A 23,464-nucleotide genomic window follows, 5' to 3' on the forward strand; every position below is an offset into this window, starting at 1 on the left:
TTCACAAAACAAATAAATAAAATTATACACGCAATATTTTTTTTGAATGTCAGGCACGAGAACTGCCAAATTAATTGACCAGAAGAAGGTATTATTACAAACATATTTGATCCGCCAAACATAATAATTAGCCTTGTCAAGTAGATGCACCGGGTCAGCTGCCATGATGGTGCTGTTCTCCTTTCAAGGTTTTTTTTTGGAAGCTTGTTCTCCTTTCAAGTTACCCTATGTTAAAAATCACTTATCACAAATACACCTCTGACCATTTGGGCCCAGTCCATATGGGGCCATCCTCAGTCACTTACATACCGGCCCCACAGAACAAACCGCAAGAGAAAGCCAATCACGCCCTGACGAGTGGGCTCCACACAGCAGCCAGTCCAAAACCCCTAACAACTGCGCCGTAGTCCTCCCCAAGTCCCAACCCTCCGCAGCGTTCCCCCATCCTCCTCACCTCCCTCGGCCGCCGCAGGCCGCACCACACCACGCCACTCCGCTCCATCTCGGCCTCCCTCCCCGCCCCGCCGCCGCCACGCGAGCGCGCCGGCCCGCGCGAAATGGTCGCCCAGGACGCGGCGCCGGAGGAGGCGCTGCGCGCCGCCGCGGCCGAGGTCTCCACCCCGTCCGCGACGCGCCGCCTCCGCCTCTTCCGCGACACCCTCCCGCCTCTCCTCGCGAAGGCCACAGGTACCGGCGCGCGCCGTCTCCTCCTCCCCGCGTTTCTTCCTAGGGATCGCGCGCTCCGCCCCGCCCGCCCGCAGATTAGCCTCCCGTGCGCCTCCGCTCGCTACCGTGCTCCCTCCCCGCTTTTGGCAGCGAGGCGGGCTCCGCGGTCGGAAATGTTTCGTAGTGTTGACGGGCGGGTTCGCCCTGGATTCGTGAGAACCGGATCTCCCCTTCTCCCGCGATGTGCTGCGTGTTCGTGTGTTTGCTAAATTCCGCTCGACTTGCGGCGGATCGTAGCTTGGAAGCTTCGATTCCGTGTGCTGATGTGCTCGTTGCGCCGTGGCGGACTCTAGGCTGAGATTAGGGTGGATGCCTTTGCTGCTCGTGTTATCATCCGCGAGCAGGCAAGACCATAGGGTCAGACCCACTGCATAGGGGTCAGCTCCACAAACTACGGGCTTAGGTCTCGAAATGGGTAGTGATTTGTATTGTGTTTGCTGAATTTTGTTGGGTTCACATGGACCCGAAGTTTGTATGGTGGCTCCGCTCCTGTACGGTAGCTGCAGTGGGACGTTAGCTGTTGAGATCACAAGTAGGCCGTAGGTGGGTAAAGCGGGAGTCATTCGTAGCTTCTGGAGTAGCTTGCTTGATATTGCATCGTTGTCTTCTCCCTGTAAGATTTTTGAATCAAGGGGACAGAGCTTGTAGGAACCCGTGACTACATCTGCTTGATTTCAAATGGTTGCCCTAAAGCAACAATCTCCAGTTGGGCCTCAGATCCCCCTTGCTTTGTATCTCGTTTTTGCTTCATCTGCAACTGTAACCGAGTGGCAGCAGTGCTGAACAACGAACCCATTCTTTTTCTTGTATTTGAGCTAGCTTTTACCAGAATAGAATGTGTTCCTCCCTTGACATATACCTGGTTCTTTTGTGATTGAAGTATTATTCAGTTCATAGATGCATTCCTTATCAACAAGAATAAAGCACCCTGCTGGATGTATTATGGGAGGTTATCACAGTAGAAGAGATTATTTGTCATAATGTATAATGCCTTTGTGACTCACTCACCAGATCTTTCATTTCAGTATATGTTTCTCGCATTGCTAAGATATTTTTTACTAGTAACATACCCGAGGCATTGTGGCCGCAACTTTTTTCTGGTGGCTAGCCCATTAATTTGTTGGAACTGGTATTTCTTACCTTTTAATCTTGTTTGTTTGGCTCTGCCGGGTCATTCTTATTGTGCATCTAAACTGATATCTCTGCCATTCATTGCGTAATGTTTGGTTACTTCTTTTACACACAAAAACATAAATGCATTTCTCATAGGTTTTTCTGTTTTCCCCGCAGAGTCGCCGTCAGATACCACATTGTTAGTTGATCTCATTTTCCAGACATTGCCTTTATATGATGACCGTGCCTCAAGGAAAGCGGTAGACGATATGGTTATTCAGGCTCTCAGTGAATCCACCTTTATGAAGACGTTTGCTGCTACACTTGTTCAGTCTATGGAAAAGAATCTGAAGGTTACGAGCCCTCTTGCTTGTTTCAAGCTTCTCAGATGGTCATGCTATCTTCTGAAATGGACCCAGTTTGCCACACTCTCTAAAGGTGGTTTCTCTAGACTGGCCAATGCACAGGCAGTGTTATCTCAGGTCCTTATGAATGGTTCTTTTCGTCAGCGTCGGACCTGCAAGCAACTATTCATCCGTCTTTTCTCTGAGGTATTTTCCAGAAATAACTGAATAACTGCAGCATATAGGCTTAGTGGAATTAGCTTCTGGCAGTTTCTTATTTGGTTTCATTTTCCAGTCTGTTGGAATGTATAAGATGTACATAGAGGAGGTCAAAGATTTGAGGATTGCAACAAAGGATTCTCCTGCATTCATAAATCTAATACTGGATTTCACCGTTACTTCATCGTCATTGTTCTCTGAATATAAGGTAAACTTCCATCCTTGTTTGCCTTCCAATTTATACTTATCATTTATAAGTTGTCAATTTATCTAACCACTCCAAAATTATGGTACCCTATAACCTACTTTTCTCCCTCCTCCCCTCTGAACACCCTTCTAAGTTTACTTCCAACTTTGACAATTTGCTATCTCTTTTCAGCCAGTATTCCTTGATTTGTATGTCAAAACCATCTTGAGTTCAAAAGACCGTCCATCAGAAGCAGCCAGTGAAGCTTTTAAGCCTCTTTTCGTGGATATTGGGCATGAGGATTTTAAAAATGTTATTCTCCCATCATGCATAAAGATGCTGAAAAGAAATCCTGAGATCGTGCTAAAGTCTATTGGACATCTTCTATTGACAGTTCGTTTGGATCTAAGCAATTATGCCATGGAGTTCATGCCAGTTATTCTGCCTCAGGCACGTCATTCAGATGAAGAGAGGAGGAATAATGCTTTGAATATTGTAGGAACATTAAGTGATAAGTCCAGCGATCCAGACACTCTACCCTCCATGTTCAATGCTATCAAAGCAATTTTAGGAGGTAGGGCATATATAGATTTCTGTTTTCTTAAACTGGTTAGCTTCTCATATTATCTTATCCCCAGTTGATGTTCTAAAATTTGCAACCTTAACTCGTGCTTAACACTGAAATTTTGTAGTATATAATTCATATACTCCCTCCGTATCAAAGTTTAGCCTACAAAAATGTCTTATATTTTGGTACAGAGGTAGTAGATCTTAACAAGCTTGATCTGGGCAGGCTCAGAGGGGAAACTATCACTACCATACCAGAGGATTGGAATGTTGAATGCTTTAGAGCAGTTGTCAAGATTTCCTCCCAAGCAAATAAGCAGACTCGCCCCCTCAGTATCCAGCTTTCTTCTAACGTGTTACAAGGGTGATGGTAAAGTTCAAATGTTCCATTTTGTGCTTCATACTCTCATCCTATTGCATAAATTCATGGTTTTGCTATCTTGTGACAGGTATCGAGGAAGTGAAATTGGCAACTCTCTCGACTCTGGGTTCATGGGCTTCAGTATCATCTGAAGCTGTACAACCAGATGTTGTTTCATTTATAACTGCAGGATTGAAAGAGAAGGACACTTTAAGAAAGGGGCATCTAAAATTAATACGAGTCATATGCAGAAAGTCTGATTCCCTGACCAAGGTAACATAGTTACTTTGAGGTGTCTATAAAAAGAACCATCTTCCTGTTGAGTTATCATTTTTGTTCCAAAAGAGAGTGGTTTAAACAAGAGACTCCGATGAAATGTGCGTACTATTATTTATCCATATTGATTATTGTTAAAATTGTGGCTGCGCAGGTTACGTCTTTGCTGGATCATTTGATTCAGTTGTCAAAAACTGGCTTCAGCAAGGCAACACAGCGGTTGGATGGAATCTATGCACTCTATGCAGTATCGAGGCTTGCTGCTATCGATGCCAAAGCAGGTATGTCTATGATTCCTATTATACCGATGATCATTTATTTATACTTTGAATTATCTTTTCTCATAAATATCATTTAAATGGATATGCAGATGGTTCTATTGTGAAGGAGAAGCTCTGGACATTGATTGCTCAAAGTGAACCCTCGCTGATCTCTGTTCAGTTGGTAACTCCGACGTCCTTTAGGTTTCCAATGAAAATAGTATATTATCTTGACTCCATATTTATTGCCCTTGCATGACTGGTTCATGATGTAAATCTTGAAGTAGTTTGCTCTATTTAAGGGCGTTTTTGGTTCGAAGGAATTAGATCCTTCAAATTTTTTCATATTGTGCTAGTTTGGTTTGTAAGATTGAAAACTATACTGGAAGTTCCCTATGATCCACTTTGCATGCAATTCTAAAGGAAATTTTCCGTTGAGTCCAACCTCATGGAAATTTTCCTTTGTTACAACCCAACTAGGGCATACACCAAATCCTTCAGGAAAGTTCCTTTGTTTTTCCTGTGGTGCAACCAAACAACATCTATTACAGATTCTGGTGTTTTCATTTCATGTAGGATTCAACATGCCATGACATTCAATTTATACGTTTCTCTTATTCCTACGTTTTTGAAATCCTGCAAACCAAAGAGGCCCGAAGTATTTATTTATCAACTTCGCAAATTTTAGGGATGTGTATGGTTTGTGGTAATAATCGGCAAATTCTTATAACAGTTCTAAGTATTCAGATCTTTCGACGCTACCTTGAAAATGAAGCTGTTGCAATTGATTCTTTTAACACTCCATCTCTTGTTTGCAGCTTTCCAAACTGACAGACGAAGATTGCTTAACATGCGTGGATCTTCTTCAATCACTGCTTGTGGATCATCTTTTTCGGTCTTGCTCTCGTGCTCTTAAATTGGATTTTATGTGTTAGAGCAGCACCCTCTTGCTTCCCTCGACTTATATTTCTTTTGAACTGCAGGATCCAGGAATATTTTTCAATCCAGTCATTGCTACAGGTATGTTAAACGGGCAAAATGCTCCAAACTGTTTTGACTTTGCTTATGTAAAGTATTTTTTTAAACTCCTGATATGTGCACCAGCTTTTGTAGGAAGTATTTACCCTGTGAATACAGTTATGTGGCTGTAGGCTGTGCTAATCTTTTTTTCTTCTTCTTTCTGCAGGTGCTAATATATCTAGTTTGCCATCCAAGTTGGGCAGTTAGAAAGATAGCTTATGATGCTACTAAGAACATCCTTTCAAGCTCCGGTGCCTTGGCTGAAGATCTTCTATTCTTGTTCACCAGTTGGTTATCATTAGTTGGAGAGAGAGTGTTGATACTGAAACAAAGGTAGTGCACTACTGCATTCTGCAAGACATCTTGCTCTGGCTGTGTTGAACTGTCGATATTTCTTCTTCATCTTGTCCCTCTAAATTTGCATCCCTGACACTATCTTTTTCAACCAGTGATATGGATAGCTTTGGAGATTCACAACTACCATTTATTCCATCTACTGAGGTCCTTGTGAAGTGCTTGTTCTTGATTGCACCTTATGCAATTGACCATAGCCAGAGATCATATGCTCGACTTATATTGTGTTCCCACCACCCTTGTATTTCAAGCTCTGGTTCGCCTGCTGGTGTATGGAAGGTTGGATCCCGCTAGCTATCTTTCCCCCACATTTTGATCTGTCTAACTGGTTGCTTGTCTAATTTCAGAGGTTGCAGAAAAGGCTGAAACAACAAAATATCTCCTTCACTGACTTAATTTTCCCCAACATTACAGTTATCTGCAAGGTAATTCTGAAATTTGAAATTTAGTTGGAACATGCGACAGGCTTATCTTTATTTTCTGACAGCTACCATCTTAAACTTTCTATTAACGTGCACTAGTGTTCTGGTACTGCAAAGGCAGATACTAAGCCTTGATTTGATGCCTTCTGAAATTAGTATCATATGTATAGAAGTGCAACGGGCTAGTAAGAACAGTTGATTTCCTTCGTATTTTCAAGTGCCAGTTTGTTATAACATGCTACTTTCTACGATTTGGGGTTTTAACTTTTAAGCATCAGTGAGTAACCTAGTTGCATTTGTTAATTTCGAGTAATAAAATAGGTTGAGTTGCTCTGGTTTCCTTTGCAAAGTTATATGTATTCATATGATTGAATGTGAATTATTTAGTTTGTTTAAAATTTGATTGAGAAACATATTAAAATGAACAACATTAAAAAATGGGAATGTCCTTGGCTGGTTCATGGGGAAAAATCGACCATTTTTTGGGTGGTCCCTAGCGGCCTATCCAACACGTAGCTTTATTGCAAGGTACTTAGGTTGCCATATTTAATTATTTGAAGCCCAGTTATAGTATCTTTTATTATCCACATTTTCCCTCTGCACCATCGGCTTGTTTTGGGTCGATGACCAGTACAGTTTCTTTTCAGGAATTGCTTTCAAAGGATGGTCTATTTAGTTCGAACAAGCAAGAACAGCGAGCAGCACTATGTTCATTAGCAACGCTGATGTCAATATCACCCAATGATACATTTGTAGAGTTTGAGAAGGTCTATTTTTTTCTACTAGTCAGGGTTTGAAATGAAGCTTGTAATATCTTCTTCTAACAGTGTCTTTATACTGTTAATTTTCCAGCACTTCATAGAGCTTCCAGACCGCACTTTGCACGATGGCTTCTCTGAAAATGATATCAAGGTGAACTTTGTGAGCTTAATGATAATTATATTTGAATCGAGAAGATATCAAAGTCTTACGGTGATGACTTGGCCCATGTACTTAGGTCATGATAGTTCCATATTTCTAAGGTCACACCTAATTATTTTGGACCAATGTTTTTATGCTATTTTGAATATGGATGAAACTATCATCTTTTTTCTGTTCTCATCTTCTCATATAATGACCTGTCTTGATTTATTGGTTCCGCAAGCCATAGTCAGCTTAATTAGGTATTACCACACCAAAAAATGGATGTACTAATTATGTCATGCGAACCCTGACCCATCTTAGGTTGAAAATGGGTTAATGTAAATTTGTCATGCTAACCCTGACCTTGACCTGTCTTGGTGACTTAAGCGCTGGTTTCTGTATAATTACATGTCATGACACACAGCTTCTACCCTTCTGATATATTTCATGCTTGAAAGGTTCTGTTGAGCCTTATTTATGCAATGCGACGTCATTGTACTTGTTATTTTCATGCCTTCATCAACTCTTATTATTTCAAACGGGTTCTTCTCTTAGGGTGGATAACCCTTCTGTAGGAATGTGCTGAAAGGTTATTCTTAATCCATTGTAGATATTCTTTACTTCGGAGGGGCAGCTGTCAACTGAGCAAGGAGTTTATGTTGCTGAGGCTGTTGCTTCCAAAAATACAAAGCTTGCAAAGGGACGTTTTCGTGCATATGATGGTCAAGATGCGGTAATTCTTGTTCTTTACTTCCTGAGGATAAAAAAGTAAAAAATATCCTGTAGGGCAAGATTTATTAAGTTTGTATTTCAGTACATCATGTTGCTTTTCTCTGTTAGTTTCTGTGACATGATTTTTTGTATCATTTTATTTTGAATATTTAACCGCGGTGAGGTTGTGGAAAAATCATACGTAACGGATAAAATATAGCTTAACCATATCACGTTGGCACCTTATTACGTCATTACAAATGCTGTGGAGCTAGAATCATCTGGCTCATCATAATATAGTGATATTGTATACTAATCTTGATTTTGGCTTGCAATACTTTATAGGAGCCTGCAAAAAGTGATAAGAGAGAATCCTCTAGCATTGGCAAGAGAGAAACTGGGAAATTTACAAAAAAGACAGGTATTTCGGCTGTTGTTTCTTGAACAGGTTGTTTAGTTCTCTGTTGATAAAACTCATGTTTACAATCTTGCAGCTCCTGTTGACAAATCTAAGACTGCAAAAGAGGAGGCCAGGGAGTTGCAATTGAAGGAGGAAGCATCTACACGTGAGAAGGTTGGACATGTGCAGGAGAATCTTGCGCTAATGTTGGATGCTCTTGGTGAATTGGCTATTGCTAATCCTGTATTCACTCACGGTCAACTTCCTCATCTGGTTAGCAATCCTATCTGCATTGTCCAGCTTTTTATTTCTGTTACCATACATACACCATGTTTTTATTGTGCTTCATCACAGTATCAAACGTGGCTGATAAAACCTCCCAAACAGTACCTTCTGTAGTGCCTTTGTATTTAAGCCCAAAAGCTGCCAAAAAAATGTCAAGTAGCTTGTATATAAGTTATCAATGTAGGTGAATTGGACAAAAATTCTTCCCTTTATTTCTAACGACACGAGGTATATTAAAAATGTTCAATTTGAAAGGGTTTAGCCTAGATGGACGTCTGCCCTAGGCCTAGTGTTATGTCTTGTTGTAACAGTGGTACACATTTTGGACAGCCAAACAGAGGTGAACAAGGGATAACTGGCTAGTGAACTGACTGTTAGATATGCAACTAAAAATTACGTTAATATCTATTTGGTCAGTCATTGTCTAATAAAGCATATATTTATTAGTATTGTTTGGTTTTTATTTAATATTTTTCCAGATATGACCTTGTTGTGATGGTTTTCCTTGCAGGTAAATTATATTGAACCGTTGCTAAGTTCTCCAATAGTAAGTGATGCTGCATTTTGTGCCATGTTGAGGCTAGCTCGCTGCACAGCCCCTCCGCTTTGCAATTGGGCGACTGAGATTGCTGCTGCTATCCATGTAATGTCCGTCGAAGATTTTGAAGCAGTTTTGGACCTTATGCCTGTGCTTATTATGGAAGAAGATAGCAAAAAGAGGCCGCCATCTGGCCTCTTTGAAAAAATTGTAACTGGGCTGACAGCTGCATGCAGAATGGGACCTCTTCCAGCAGATTCATTTACTTTTGTCTTTCCGGTATTTCTTCAATTCCATCAGTAGTCCTATGATAAGTTAACTTCTGTTCCTCTTGGCTTTTCCCTTGCTCCAATTTCTTGTCATTAATGTACTCATTTCTGGTCAGATAATGGAGAGGATCCTTCTTTCTTCGAAAAAGACATCTCTACATGATGATGTGCTTCAGATACTATCTATGCATATGGATCCAATTTTACCTCTACCTCGACCTAGAATGTTATCAGTTAAACATTCTTAACTCTTGTTTGAAATATCTGTTTGCATTGCTTTTTTCTCCTGTTATTTTCACTAACTCTTTTGGGTGGTGCTAGGTTCTTTATCATGTGTTAAGTACTATTCCTGCTTATCATCCTTCAGTTGGACCTATGCTGAATGAGTTGTGCCTGGGTCTTAAACGTGATGATTTAGCACAGGTTATTTCTTAATTCATTTAAAAGCTTAGTAGTTTGTTTCTTAATTCTTACACTGTTCTTCTTTATTCAGGCTCTTATTGGGGTATATGCAAAAGAAGTGCATGTTAGGCTTGCCTGCTTAACTGCTATAAAGTGTGTTCCTAGCCACTCTGTACAACGGGATTTGCAGGTTTCAACCAGCCTCTGGATTGCTGTTCATGATCCGGAGAAGGTTGGTAACACCTTCCTACTAAATGCTGTGGAACTTAACCATTAGCCCTTCTTACATCATTGATTTTTTTTCATTTTTTTTGCAAGAATCCTAATTTTTTTGCACTCTATGACACACATACTTTATCTAGGCGGTAGCTGAATTAGCAGAGGAGTTATGGGATCGCTTCGGTTTTGATGTTTGTGCTGATTATTCTGGCATTTTTGATGCACTTTCCCATAAAAATCACAATGTCAGAGCTGCTGCAGCTGAGGCTCTGACGGCCGCATTGGATGAAAATCCAGACAAAATACAAGTAAGTCTCAAGTATTGCGAATTTTGCTGAATTATCTGTGTACTAGTGTCATTGCAGAGGCACCAGAATATCTATCGTGGCACTGGCTAAATAATTTTTGTTAATATGGTCATGGCAGGATACACTCTCTACTCTTTTTTCGTTGTACATTCAAGATCTTGGTCCTGGAGTTGAATTTGGAGATACAAACTGGCTTGGAAGACAGGGTATTGCATTAGCTCTCCACTCGGTTGCAGATGTTTTAGGCTCTAAAGATCTTCCTGTTGTCATGACATTTCTCATATCTCGTGCCTTGGTAAGTTTTTTCCCCCTTGTACATGTACATCTTATGATTTGTATGCCTATAAGTACATTGGATGTTTGGTGCCTCTTACCTTTAATTTACAGGCTGATCCTAATCTGGATGTTCGCGGTAGAATGATTAATGCTGGCATCCTTATTATTGATAAACATGGAAAGGAAAATGTTCCTTTGCTGTTTCCTATTTTTGAGAGCTACTTGAATAAAAGGGTAAGTTTCTGTGGTACAGCATTGCAATTTAGTTGATACTCCCTCCGTCCTGAACTAGTTGTCATAGATTTGTCAGATGCGGATGTATCTAGACACGTTTCATTTTTAGATACATCCGTATTAGAAAAATCTTAGACAACTAATTTGGGACGGAGGTAATACTATATATAATGTATTTTTAGTCTGCAATATACATAATCTACCATTCTCTAATTTTTCTCATATGTTACAGGCATCAAATGAGGAAACATATGATCTTGTCAGGGAAGGTGTTGTTATATTTACTGGTGCTCTAGCAAAACATCTATCGAAGGTTAAATACTATGAGATCGTGTGGTTTGTTTGTTTAATTCAAAAGAAATCGATATATGGTACTAATATTGATCTTCCCAACAGGATGATCCTAAAGTTCACAGTGTTGTTGAGAAGTTGCTAGATGTACTTAACACCCCATCAGAGGCAGTTCAGAGAGCGGTGTCAGACTGTCTGTCCCCACTTATGGTCTCAAAGCAGGTGAGTTGTGTTGTTCACATTCAGCAATCACTCGTGATTTCTTGTTTGTCTGCTTTATGTTGCAATGTGTACTTGTCTAAAAATTAGGAAGAAGCCCAATCTCTTGTATCTAGACTACTAGATCGGATGATGAAATGTGAAAAGTATGGTGAGCGGCGTGGTGCAGCCTTTGGTCTTGCTGGGGTGGTTAAAGGATTTAGAATTACTTCATTGAAGAAGTATGGTATTGCTGCAACATTACAACAGGGTTTGGAAGACAGGTATGTGCCCTTCTTACCTCTTCCATGCGTAGCATAATATAGTGATAAGTACTCCCTCCGTTCCTAAATATAAGTCTTTTTAGACATTTCAAATGGACAACAACATACGGATGTATGTAGACATATTTTAGAGTGTAGATTCACTCATTTTGCTCCGTATCTAGTCACTTGTTGGAATCTCTAGAAAGACTTATATTTAGGAACGGATGGAGTACATATTTTCCCCCTGAACTACTGCATGGTTTAATTCTTAACCCTCATGTTCAAAACTGGTTGAATTACACTTTAATTTCCAATGGAGTTTAAATGTGCCCCTTCTTTGTTTCTGCCCTGCTTTTGTCCCGCATCGACGCATTCTCAGCTCGTGACTTGGCGCCAGCCACCACATGTGCTACAGCCACCCCTTTTACCTCCCTCGCTTATCTCTGTCCCTTCCAGCCATAATTTGCTGGGCATCCAACAGTTCCCAAGCTTGCTCATGAAACAGTTCCCAAGGGGAGCCCATAATGCCAAATAAGTCCATGAGGCCATACTGAACCTGCTAGGGGGTAGGCAGTGGTGGGGTGCCAGTGTAGTTGGTTGATGCCATGGTGGAGTATCATTGGCGAGGGGCACACAAAGAGGTGGAGCCATGGTCACACAAGCCTGTAATCAATTGAGGCGAAAAGTTGTGTAAACTTGTTAGAGCGTGCACGCAAAATTAATTGCATAGGAACCCACTTGGCCTTTTTTCTTCCACATGTGGACATCCAGCCTGGATAAAACCACTAAACATCCACCAGGGAGGGTTCTCGCTCAAACCGACAGAGTGTACCACTGTTGAGTACTCCCTCCGTCCGAAAAAGCTTGTCCCTCGGGAGTACTTCCTGTCCCATGCTGCTGTTGAGCCACCCAGTCTCCTGCAGGTGGCTTGCTGCTGCTAGTGCCCAACAGTGACGCCAATAGTCATGATGCTTAATTGCAAGTGAGCGTGAGGGAAACATGGTGGGCTGAGACAACAGTACACATGGTGTGCTGCCATGGAGAAGGGAAAAATGGAAATGAAAAAAAGGGGAAAGTATACAGAGTCACCCACCACTTATGCAATACTGTGAGGGTTAAGTAGACGGAGTTGACAAGTTCAAAGGCAGCATTTAGATGGTTTTAAAGTCCAGGGGGGAACATAGTAACATGCGGGCCTCTCCTTTTCAGGCAGTTGAAAAGCGAATGTAATTATTACTTCCAGTCAATAGTTGAGTGGATGTTTTTTTCCTAGAACACACAGGAGAGCTGTGTATCATTCCATTAAAACAGGGGGTGACTCCTGCACCAAAGACAGATGGCACACCCACACGCCCTGACAAAACTAGCAAAGAAACGCCACACAAACAGAAGCACACGATCGGCATGCCCAGGGGGGGGGGGGTGGGACTAAGAGTCTGCTGTGAGTGACCTTAAGAATAGCTTGCGGAGTCCCTGGGCAACAGTCGAACACCATAGCGCGCTCTCATTTGCCAGTCTGTAAAATCAAGGAGACATATGGTCTAGCGCCATTAGACACACACTTGTTCCTATGTTTCCAAATCTCCCAAGCGCCTAAGATGATGAGAGAATTAAGCCCTTTCTGGAATTCCTTGGGTACTCCTTTACATCCGCTGAACCACCAGCTTGAGAGCGAACTGCAGTAAGCTGGGGCGCAATGGCAGCCAAACCAAGCCTTTGAAGAATCGACACCCAAACCTGCCGAGCGAAAACGTATGACACAAGGATTGTTAGCCATAATCTTGACTTAGCGCATTCGTTAGCAGACGTGTGGCTGTGCTGTTGTGAAGAACCGCACGACCGGCGGACGTGGTTCATCTAGTTAGTTAGATGTGATCCATTGTGTGGATAAGGGCTGGACGTGCATGTAGGAATTAGTTGCATGTAGTTAGCGTCCAGTTGGTTAGTGGGCCGATGCTAGTGGTGTGCGTGAGCCTATGCAGCCGGGTATAAAAAGCCCCCTGATGTATTGATCGAGGTGCCGGTTGGTTGCCGAGCCACAGTGAGAGGGGCCTAAGGAAGATGTAGTCTCCATCGGGACCGTGGTGTGCGCCCGGTCGACGTGAGAGTTCTTCCGGGTTGTGCTGTGTGTGTGTACCTCTATGTATGTGTTTGAAGGAGTTGAGTTGAATAGAGGCCAACATACAGGCCGTTCGTCGCCGGGAAACCAAGTGTCTTTTGTTCATCTTCTTCTACCTCCGTCTGGCGTTCGTTCGCCGGGGAGGCTGGTTCGATGTGTGTCGCCGAAGGGCAGGCCCAACAGTGTTGGATTGACAATTCCACCTGATCACAAAGTGGACAGGCCACAGGGTGCAGTAGTCCTCTCTTGGCGAGGCGATCAGTGGTCCAACGACGATTATTAATAGCAAGCCAAATAAAAAACTTACAAGGCAACGGGCCCAGCTTTTCCAAGGCGCAAATCTGATAGACCATAGGAAGAAAGCATTGTAAGCAGACTTGATGGATTATGAGCCCGACTGTGTGAGCCGTCATCAATGCTGGTCAGGAATTTCTTGTTGAAGGGTCAGACCATTCACCAAGTCCCAAATATGCAAGTATTCATTTCGGACTTGTACAGTCCAAAGAATGTTTGCAACCCTACTTGACTTATTTTCATCTTCAATTTGGTATTTTGAAGGCATAGTGCCTCGCTCATGTATTACAACCAATAGGATTAGTCATTGCTTCAATTTTTCTTATCACTTTTATTCTCATCACAAGGGCTGCCTTTCTTTGAAAAGATAGTATTAGATATATCCATTGTTTTATGAATGTTTACCATACTGAATCTGCTATTTCCAGAGCGTCTGCAAAATCCCGTGAAGGAGCATTACTTGGATTTGAGTGCCTGTGTGAAAAGCTTGGCAGACTATTTGAGCCGTAAGTGTAGAGCTATTTACTTCATAAAGATTTTCTGGATGAAAATGGTTCAGTATGATTCTTGTCTTGCAGTTATGTCATCAAGATGCTACCCTTGCTACTAGTGTCTTTCTCTGATCAAGTTCTGGCAGTGCGTGAGGCTGCTGAATGTGCTGCTCGCGCAATGATGTCTCAGCTCACCGGTCATGGTGTGAAGCTTGTCCTTCCTTCACTTCTGAAGGTGCACATGTCTCTTTCTTTTAATGCTACCAAACTGTATAATTTCTGCATTATACTGAACAACTACCCACGGTCACGTGCTCTTCCTACACAATTGAAGTTCAATGCATTTGCGGAATATTTGTTTGTTTCTCTATTAACGCACTGCACTATTCTTAGATTTTAGCTTGTATATGTAGACAACCTGGCTCAGAAACAACTAGTTGGATGCATTTGCATATTACCTACATGTGTCTTTTCAGTTAATCAACCAGAGAGAACCCAGCATCCCAATGACTACCTGTTATTTCCTGTTTTGTCCACATTCTGATGATGCTACTTCCTTGTTTGTATCTAGCATTTACACTTCTTGTTTTGTTCTTCTATTACCGTGTTTGTTACTATTTCAAGTACAAGATGAGTAGAACATGTTACCATATCCTTGTTGAAATACGAGGGACCTATGCCGGTACAAAAAACTGAAGAAGTCCTTGTAATATGTGTTTTCTTAAAATGCACATATCTGGATGAGTCTCATGTACTTCTTCCAGGGCCTAGAGGATAAAGCATGGCGAACTAAGCAAAGCAGTGTTCAACTTCTTGGCGCTATGGCATATTGTGCTCCTCAACAGCTATCTCAGTGTCTTCCGAAGATTGTCCCAAAGCTAACAGAGGTATATGATCGAATTTGCATTTGGAACTTATAATCTGCATATACCTTAGTATGCCTTTTCATGTCATGTATCATCTATTCTCCAGGTACTAACAGACACACATCCTAAAGTGCAAGCAGCGGGACAGACAGCCCTCCAACAGGTAATGCTTGCTTGCTTATTTCTCATAGATACTGGGATGCTCTTGTGCCTGATCTCTGATGGGTACTGTTATTTTTCCAGGTTGGAAGTGTGATAAAAAATCCTGAAATAAACGCACTTGTCCCGATTCTTCTGTCTGCTCTGACAGATCCGAATGACCACACAAAACATTCTCTTGACATCCTTCTTCAGGTGAACTTAGATTTGAGATAATGTTCATTCTGGTTTTGCATTTCAATTGCTTGCATCACCTTGTTGATAAGGAGGGATTATCATAACTATCTTTACCTCATATGACTTTTGTTCTTGGCAGACGACTTTCATTAACTCCATAGACGCACCATCACTTGCGTTGCTGGTGCCTATTGTGCACAGAGGATTGAGGGAGAGAGGTGTTGATACTAAGAAGAAAGCTGCTCAGATTGTTGGAAACATGTCTTCTTTAGTTACAGAACCAATGGATATGATCCCATACATAGGATTGCTCTTGCCTGAAGTCAAGAAGGTGATTTCAACGCCAATCCTGCATAACTAGCATTTTGAAGTGATTTCTTACTATCACTTGTACTAAGATTTTGATTTTGTTAAATCAACCATATTTGATTCTAATACTCTGATTGATGATATTTTGTAGGTTCTAGTGGATCCCATTCCTGAAGTCAGGGGAGTTGCTGCTCGAGCTCTTGGGTCTCTTATAGTAGGAATGGGTGAACAAATATTCCCAGATCTTGTGCCATGGTTGTTAGAGACACTAAAATCTGATAATAGTAATGTTGAACGATCTGGAGCTGCCCAGGGACTAAGTGAGGTTGTTTACTTTTCCATGGCTTGCTTCAAACACTTCTGTTTGTAGTATCAGTATGACCTTTTTTAGATTTAGCAGTGTGTTATCATGGGATGGTTTGTTTCGTAACTCTTCTGGGAGCATCAACTGCAATAGTCATTCAATCTAACATTTGTAGCCAAGATAATCCACACATGTGATTTTTACACATTGCTTGTCAGTTCTCACTTGTCTGACACTTCATTTGATTAGGGGAATTTATCGCTTCATAAAACTATTTTTTATTCCTGAAGTTTGTTAATGACTGCCCAAATGTAGTACCGTGGGAGTTTGAAGGAAGGCCAATGTTTCCAAGTTTCCTTCTAATAGCTGGTGTTGTTTGATTCTTTCTCTTAGTTTATAATTATGACAAATGTTGTCAACTTCCAGGTTTTAGCTGCTCTTGGCAAAGATTACTTCGATCAGATTCTTCCTGACATCATCCGGAACTGTTCCCATCAGAAGGCTTCTGTTCGCGATGGACATCTGACACTTTTCCGCGTAAATTTACCCAGTTCCCTATCCATTTCTCGTACGACTATATTGCTTGTAATGTTCTAGCTTGTTCCTTATGTGTATTTCTTCTATAGTATCTGCCGAGGTCCATGGGTGCAATTTTTCAGAATCATCTGCAGGCCGTTCTTCCTGCTATATTAGATGGTAAGATAGTTGAACTTCGATGTCTGATGATCTGCTCCTACGACATTGATTCTCTAATTACTACTCTTGGCAGGCCTTGCTGATGAGAATGAATCTGTTCGTGATGCTGCACTTTCTGCGGGTCATATCTTTGTGGAGTACTATGCAACGACGTATGCCCTCACATTTTAATTGTTGGATGGCCATTTTGTCAGTAATGCTCTTGATATATGATGCCATTTTTCTTTTTGTTAAATAGGTCTTTACCTCTATTGCTTCCTGCCATTGAGGATGGGATATTCAGTGATAATTGGCGTATCCGACAAAGTTCTGTTGAACTTTTGGGAGATCTTTTGTTCAAGGTCACTACCTCCTTTAAGTAGCACTATATTCACATATTATGTTTTCTATATGCTCTACAATCTAGTAATGTTGCCATCTATAGGTGGCTGGAACTTCTGGGAAGGCAATCCTCGAGGGTGGAAGCGATGATGAAGGTGCTAGCACAGAGGCCCAGGGACGTGCAATTGTTGAAGTTCTTGGAAGGGCGAAACGCAATGAGGTTCTTGCTGCCGTTTATATGGTCCGTTCTGATGTCAGCTTGACCGTCCGGCAGGTATATGTTATATTTTACCCTTTTGTGGAAATTGGTGAATTCGGTTGTTTTGTTTTATGCTGTTTGAATATGCAACTGTTCCGCATTCCAGAGCACCCTTTTTCTAGAGCTTCTATTTTTCATGCTAGGCCGCGGTACATGTCTGGAAGACAATTGTAGCAAATACTCCAAGAACTCTGAAGGAGATCATGCCAGTACTTATGGACACCCTTATTTCATCTCTTGCGTCATCTTCCTCGGAACGGCGGCAGGTTCGTTCTATTTCATGTACGGTTTGATCTTTCTGGAGAACTGTCCTGATTTTGATTTAACTATAATACTATATGCTCAGGTTGCCGGGAGAGCACTTGGAGAGCTTGTTAGGAAGCTTGGCGAGAGAGTTTTGCCCTCTATTATTCCCATTTTGTCACAAGGACTCAAGGATCCAAATGCTAGCAGAAGACAAGTAAGTATTCTTAGCTTGATATTCTTACAGAGTGGCTTATATTTTGCAATTTAGGACTTCCGTGGAACTATTACCGTGGTTTATGTTGATCGCTCTTTTTCCTAGTAGATATTGAATAGAAGTTTTCATATGGTTTTGTTGAATTCTGTTTTCCTATTAAAGTTTCTGAGATTGAATAGGAGGTCTTCATATGGTTTTGTTGATTTCTGTTATCTCATTGAAACTTCTCTCCAGCCAGCGGTTTCATTTGGAACTGTGCATTGATGTGCTTTCTTAATATATTTTGGATACACCTTTTATCGTTTTGTAAGTACTTATTCTTGGAATGATCAGTGCACTATTAACCTTTTGCTCTTCAGGGCGTTTGCATCGGCTTGAGTGAGGTTATGGGAAGTGCTGGGAAACATCAACTATTAAGTTTTATGGGTGAACTTATTCCCACCATCAGAACTGCTTTGTGTGACAGGTTTGCTTTTTGGCTGTATAATTGTGTTATTTTATAGTGAAGTCTCACTAACAGCATGCGTATGTAACAGCACGCAGGAGGTTCGGGAATCTGCTGGATTAGCATTTAGTACCCTATATAAGGTAACACAACGGACTGCATTCTTATCATGGATAATTTGTTAGACTACATGTTTTATTTTTAACTTTCTTACCTTCTGTTTAGAGCGCTGGATTGCAAGCAATTGATGAGATTGTCCCCACACTGCTACGGGCCATGGAAGATGACGAGACATCTGCAACAGCCCTTGATGGTCTAAAGCAGATTCTAAGGTATTTTTTTTGTCACCATTCATTTAGTGAAATATAATGTTTTCACTTGAGCTGCTGAGATATGCTGATCTTTTGACATGGTTTTACAGCGTCCGAACTGCAGCTATTTTGCCTCATATATTGCCCAAATTAGTCCAGCCCCCTCTCTCGTGAGTGAACCGCTCATGCCACATTTTATACGTTTGTAGTTTTTCTTTATCAACTTACGTTCCTTACACATTACCTTTGTTGGGGGTGTAGTTCATTCAATGCGCATGCATTGGGAGCTCTAGCTGAGGTTGCTGGGCCAGGTTTGAGTTCACACATTGGAACTATCCTCCCGACATTGATACTTGCTATGGATGATGAAGATGTGGTGAGTGGCATATACTAAAAACACACTTCAGATCTAGCTTATCTATTAGTCATTTGATTGTTATTTGTACTCTTTAGTTTCAATGCATCAACCCATTATTCAGTTTGTCCATTTTACAAGTAAAAGTGCTATATGCAGTGTATTTTATTACTGCTGACAGTGAATATTTCTCTTGGGAATTATAGGATGTACAAAGCACAGCCAAAAAGGCTGCTGAAACCATTGTGTTGGTTATTGATGATGAAGGAGTTGAGACATTAATACCTGAACTTCTGAGAGGAGTCAATGACAATCAGGTTGGTTCACCTGAGAATTCTGTTTGAGCATGAAACAATATTACGCCTGTTGTTCATTTGAATGATTTCACAGTTTATTTTTTGTCTTACCAGGCATCTATGAGACGGGGCGCAGCCTACCTTATTGGTTTCCTCTTCAAAAATAGTAAATTGTATTTGGCTGATGAAGCTCCAGATATGATGTCTACCCTAATTACTTTGTTGAGCGATACTGATAACGCTACTGTATTGGTGAGCACTCACCATCCAGCACTCTCCTGTTTCAGTTTTTTCTACTTCCGAGACTTACTTACAAATGGTCAACAGGCTGCTTGGGAAGCATTTTCAAGAGTTGTTGGCTCTGTTCCAAAGGAACAGCTCCCTACACATATAAAATTAGTGCGTGACGCTGTCTCTACAGCCAGAGATAAAGAGCGTAGGAGGAGAAAGGTGCTACTTTGAACTTCTACATTTATGATGTTGCATATGTGGCGATACTTCTCACTTGCTTGCTCGCAAAATATGTTGCTACAATTTTCTTTTCAGAGGTTCTCCACGGTTAAATATGTTCTGCATGATATTTTAACACTACAAATTCAATTTCAGGGTGTGCCTGTTCTCCTACCTGGATTATGTCTTCCTAAAGCACTGCAGCCATTTCTTCCTATATTTCAGCAGGTATCTACTCGTGGAGAACTATTAGTTGTATTATAATCATATCCTTTTATGCCGAGCATCGAGTTGCAGGCATGGTGAACTTCTCGAGTGAGAAATATAAAGTGAATTACAAAGTTAGATGTTCAGCACATTTTATACCACATCTTCTGTTGAACTCCAGGGTTTAATTAGTGGGTCGGCCGAGACAAAGGAGCAGGCAGCAGAAGGTCTGGGAGAGTTAATTGATGTTACAAGCGAGAAAACACTTAGGGAAGTCGTCGTGCCAATTACAGGGTATGACTTTCTTATATTTGTCAAAATAATTATTGTGCCATGGTTTCATCCTTTCTTTAAGGAGCCACATGCTTGCTTTACAGTTAAAAAAATAGGTATAACAGAAATATTTGCAGCCATCAGCCGTGTTACTAGTTGCCATGCTGAACCTTATCTTCTATAGCATATTATTCTTGCGAAATGAACGAGCACCTCGTAAGTATATTGTTACCGCTCCACAAGTTCAATGGTAGTAGTAGATGAAATATTTACCCCAAGCTGCTCCTTGTTGATAGGTACTTGTGTTATTTTGTTTTTTCTTTTGTATGAAAATGTCAACTCCAAATTTCTGCACAAATCTGCTGTGTGGCCATAAGCTTGAACTTGAATGCAGAGCCTGATCCTGGAATGCATTATTGAATTTTATACTTAAATGCATAAATGACTATATGGGAAAAAAATCTATAAGCCTTTTGCGCTTCAGTTCACGCAACCTGCGTAGCCAAATTAAAATCCTACACTTTAAGCATATTCGGCACAAAACAAGTCATATTACTTTACGTTGTAGTTGCACCTTGTAACTTACGCTTTGTTTGATTTACCACTACATGGAACAAACCAAGAACAGCAGGCACAGACAGGCTCTGTGACACTGATACAAATCCGGCCTCTAAACATTGTGAAATTGCATGGTTTCTTGTTTACTCCTGCATGCTGGATTATCTTTTTGGTATATATAGTTATACAGGCTTATTGCTCTAATATATGTTTTGTTTCGAGTGTAGACCTCTTATACGCATCCTGGGAGACCGATTTCCATGGCAAGTTAAGTCAGCTATCCTATCAACCCTGACTATTATCATCGCAAAAGGTGGTCTTGCACTTAAGCCCTTCCTTCCACAACTTCAGACAACGTTTGTTAAATGTCTACAAGATAGCAACAGGTTGGTATGGTCTTCTCTTTCTGTATTTCTTTCGATGGTTTCATCTCTTTTCACATGAATGTATGATCTGCAGATCTGTCCGCACAAGAGCCGCATCAGCTCTTGGAAAGCTTAGCGCATTAAGCACAAGAATTGATCCTTTAGTTAGCGATCTTTTGTCCATGTTGCAGGTATTTTCGATATTAACCCTTTATTTTGGGAAGAGATGCAACTATCTGTGCAAAAGTAATTTAATGCTTTTTTCAGTCAGGAGATGACGCTGTTAAGGAAAGTGTGCTTTCTGCACTTAAAGGTGTTGTTAGGCATGCTGGCAAAAGTGTTAGCTCTGCAATCAGATCACGTGGGTGTACTCTTCTCAAAGATTTGCTGCAGGCTGATGCTGATGATGTCCGCAGTTCTGCTGCAAAAGCAATTGGTACATTATCTCAGGTATGGTAAATTGTGGCACTTTTTCAATCTTTACGGATATTATCAGAAAACCTTGGTGTATGCCTTGTGGTTGTGGCGTTCAGCTGAAATTAATTATCATTGTGCTCATTGAAAGTGAACCATAACTATAGGTCATGTTGTAAAACAACCCTGAAAGAAAATTGAAATATATGTATGTCGATTAGTCCGGCAAAGAAAATGGATGTTCTAACGTGGAGCATTTTACTTCAATATACTTTGAGCAAGGCATCAATGCATCAGCAAATTACACGATAAGGTGCAACTAGTTGATCATGGTATTGTTTGGAAAGCAACTCCCCTAGGGAATTTAATGTTCTCTGTTGCAACTCCATACAACTATTCAGTCATCGTCTTGCCATTGTTTATCTGTGAAGGAACCATACTCCTGTCACAGTTGTTGGATTTTTTTTTCCTCAAGTTTTCTGTGTACTGAATATGCTTGTGCTTTCTTTAGTACATGGATGAGACCGAGACCACCGATCTGGTGCAGACCCTGTTGAGCATGGGGACATTACCAGACTGGTGTACCAGACATGGTGCTTTGTTAACATTCTCCTCCATATCAAGGCATTGTCCAACAAAACTGTGCCATTCAACATCATTTCCATCTATTGTTGATCTTCTGAAAGATTCGCTAAAAGATGACAAGGTATTGGCTCAATTTGCACTCCTTTGTTACTTAAAGTATCACTGTGTTTCCATGTGTAGTAACTCTTGTCTGTTTGTGGAGAAGTTCCCTGTTCGTGAAGCCTCTACGAAAACTCTGGGGAGGCTTCTTTGTTACCAGTTACAATTCGGGGGCAGCACCTTGCAACTTGTTCAATTGCTCATCTTGGCCTCGCGTGATAGTTCAACCGAAGTTAGGAGAAGATCGTTGTCCTGTATCAAAGCTGCTGCGAAGGTTTATAATTAGACCTATTTCGATATGTGCACTTGTACCTCTATTCAATGGTATTATGATGGTAATCTTATGGTTCTTCGCTGCAGATAAATCATTCAGCTCTTGCCACACATATCTCGATATTGGGCCCGGCAATTGGTGATACTTTGAAGGATAGTAGCTCGCCAGTACGTGTAGCCGCAGAGCGCTGTGCCGTTCATGTTTTCCAGTTGACCAAAGGTACATGCAAGTCTTGTAGGTCTCTGTTTTTCTATTGCTTCATTCATACCGTACCGATTTAATCCTGGAGACTACTGCGAATAAACTTTATGGCAAACTTTAGTAGGGCTTATTGTAAAGCTTGTATTTGTCTTAACTTTCAGCCTGTTACTTGTTTAATACTAATGCTCAAAAACCAATTTACTACCACTTTCCAGGGGCAGATTACGTTACCACTGCGCAAAAGCATCTCACCAACATGACAGGCTTAGAAGTAAGAAGACTTGCAAAGCTTCCTGTGGAGAGGTAAGAGAAATCTGACTAGTCTAGTACCTTCACCATTTGGATGCCTGTACTGGCCTGCATGTTTTTTTCTTTTCATCTTAGCCAGTGAATCTGGATAGAACTTAATAGGGAACTTGAACTTTTTTTACCATGACATTCCATTCCAGTGACGACAGTGAAAGCAGTGACGATGAGAGGAGGACATAGACACTGCGCAGCCACAGCGGCCTCAAATGACGTTTTTTGTGCCTGTCCATTCATACACCTTATAGGTAAACCGGCAATGGAACAGCGTGGTCAATTTTTGCCTGTGACCCTTGATGTAAACACCGTTCTTGACAAGTTACAGTACTAGAGGAAGGGGTCGGTGTTTATATTTCTTACTACAAATGAACAATGTTCATATCGGTATCATAACATCGAATGATGTAAATTAGATTATTTTGAAGATGTACTTGAGGTTGAGCACTTGCATGAAATCCAACTCCCTTGTTCACTTGCCATGGACGAGGTTGCAGCATTGCTATTTGTTTTGCAAGCAAGAATCTGGTGCTGGTTCATAGAACAATCGACTTTGCAATGAAAATATATAACTTGCCAATCAATGTTGCAATCTGAAAATGTGGATCTCTTCCCAGTGCTCTCCGTTTCTCTCCCTTGCCGCTTCTCCCCGTTGGCTTAGTTGATAAACAGGGGGAAGGCTATTGCGCGCGCGAGCACTGCAACGCTCGGTTTCAGACATCGC

General features: G+C 41.2%; 1 protein-coding gene across 1 annotated transcript; it reads left to right on the forward strand.

The window, feature by feature from the left end:
• The first annotated feature begins 378 nt into the window (after positions 1-378).
• On the forward strand, positions 379-23,198 carry LOC109751610 (protein ILITYHIA). The gene is made up of 60 exons (XM_020310491.4): positions 379-687; positions 2,017-2,390; positions 2,479-2,610; positions 2,782-3,163; positions 3,383-3,526; positions 3,606-3,790; positions 3,948-4,074; positions 4,164-4,237; positions 4,872-4,948; positions 5,037-5,073; positions 5,240-5,406; positions 5,523-5,706; positions 5,775-5,852; positions 6,497-6,616; positions 6,702-6,761; positions 7,363-7,485; positions 7,809-7,884; positions 7,958-8,136; positions 8,660-8,965; positions 9,072-9,188; positions 9,277-9,378; positions 9,449-9,589; positions 9,720-9,884; positions 10,003-10,179; positions 10,272-10,394; positions 10,627-10,707; positions 10,791-10,907; positions 10,995-11,167; positions 13,991-14,068; positions 14,141-14,288; positions 14,818-14,940; positions 15,026-15,082; positions 15,163-15,273; positions 15,395-15,586; positions 15,716-15,889; positions 16,295-16,405; positions 16,495-16,564; positions 16,638-16,716; positions 16,803-16,905; positions 16,989-17,159; positions 17,288-17,410; positions 17,491-17,604; positions 17,964-18,070; positions 18,141-18,192; positions 18,275-18,381; positions 18,471-18,530; positions 18,622-18,736; positions 18,922-19,032; positions 19,126-19,263; positions 19,339-19,461; positions 19,618-19,689; positions 19,850-19,962; positions 20,727-20,885; positions 20,959-21,055; positions 21,132-21,314; positions 21,790-21,984; positions 22,069-22,236; positions 22,323-22,455; positions 22,653-22,740; positions 22,887-23,198. The coding sequence occupies exons 1-60, from the start codon at positions 558-560 to the stop codon at positions 22,924-22,926; spliced, it is 7,866 nt and encodes a 2,621-aa protein (XP_020166080.1). The 5' UTR covers positions 379-557; the 3' UTR covers positions 22,927-23,198.
• The last annotated feature ends 266 nt before the right edge of the window (positions 23,199-23,464 follow it).

The sequence above is a fragment of the Aegilops tauschii genome, chromosome 4 (genome assembly GCF_002575655.3).
Source record: "Aegilops tauschii subsp. strangulata cultivar AL8/78 chromosome 4, Aet v6.0, whole genome shotgun sequence".
Classification (NCBI taxonomy): Eukaryota; Viridiplantae; Streptophyta; class Magnoliopsida; order Poales; family Poaceae; genus Aegilops; species Aegilops tauschii.

Excerpts from the sequence above, each read along its gene's own strand:
- LOC109751610 (XM_020310491.4), top strand. The coding sequence starts at position 558 with ATGGTCGCCCAGGACGCGGCGCCGGAGGAGGCGCTGCGCGCCGCCGCG. Across the intron at positions 5,853-6,496 it reads ACATTACAGTTATCTGCAAG|GAATTGCTTTCAAAGGATGG; the intron begins GTAATTCTGAAA and ends GTTTCTTTTCAG. Across the intron at positions 21,056-21,131 it reads ATCTTTTGTCCATGTTGCAG|TCAGGAGATGACGCTGTTAA; the intron begins GTATTTTCGATA and ends TGCTTTTTTCAG.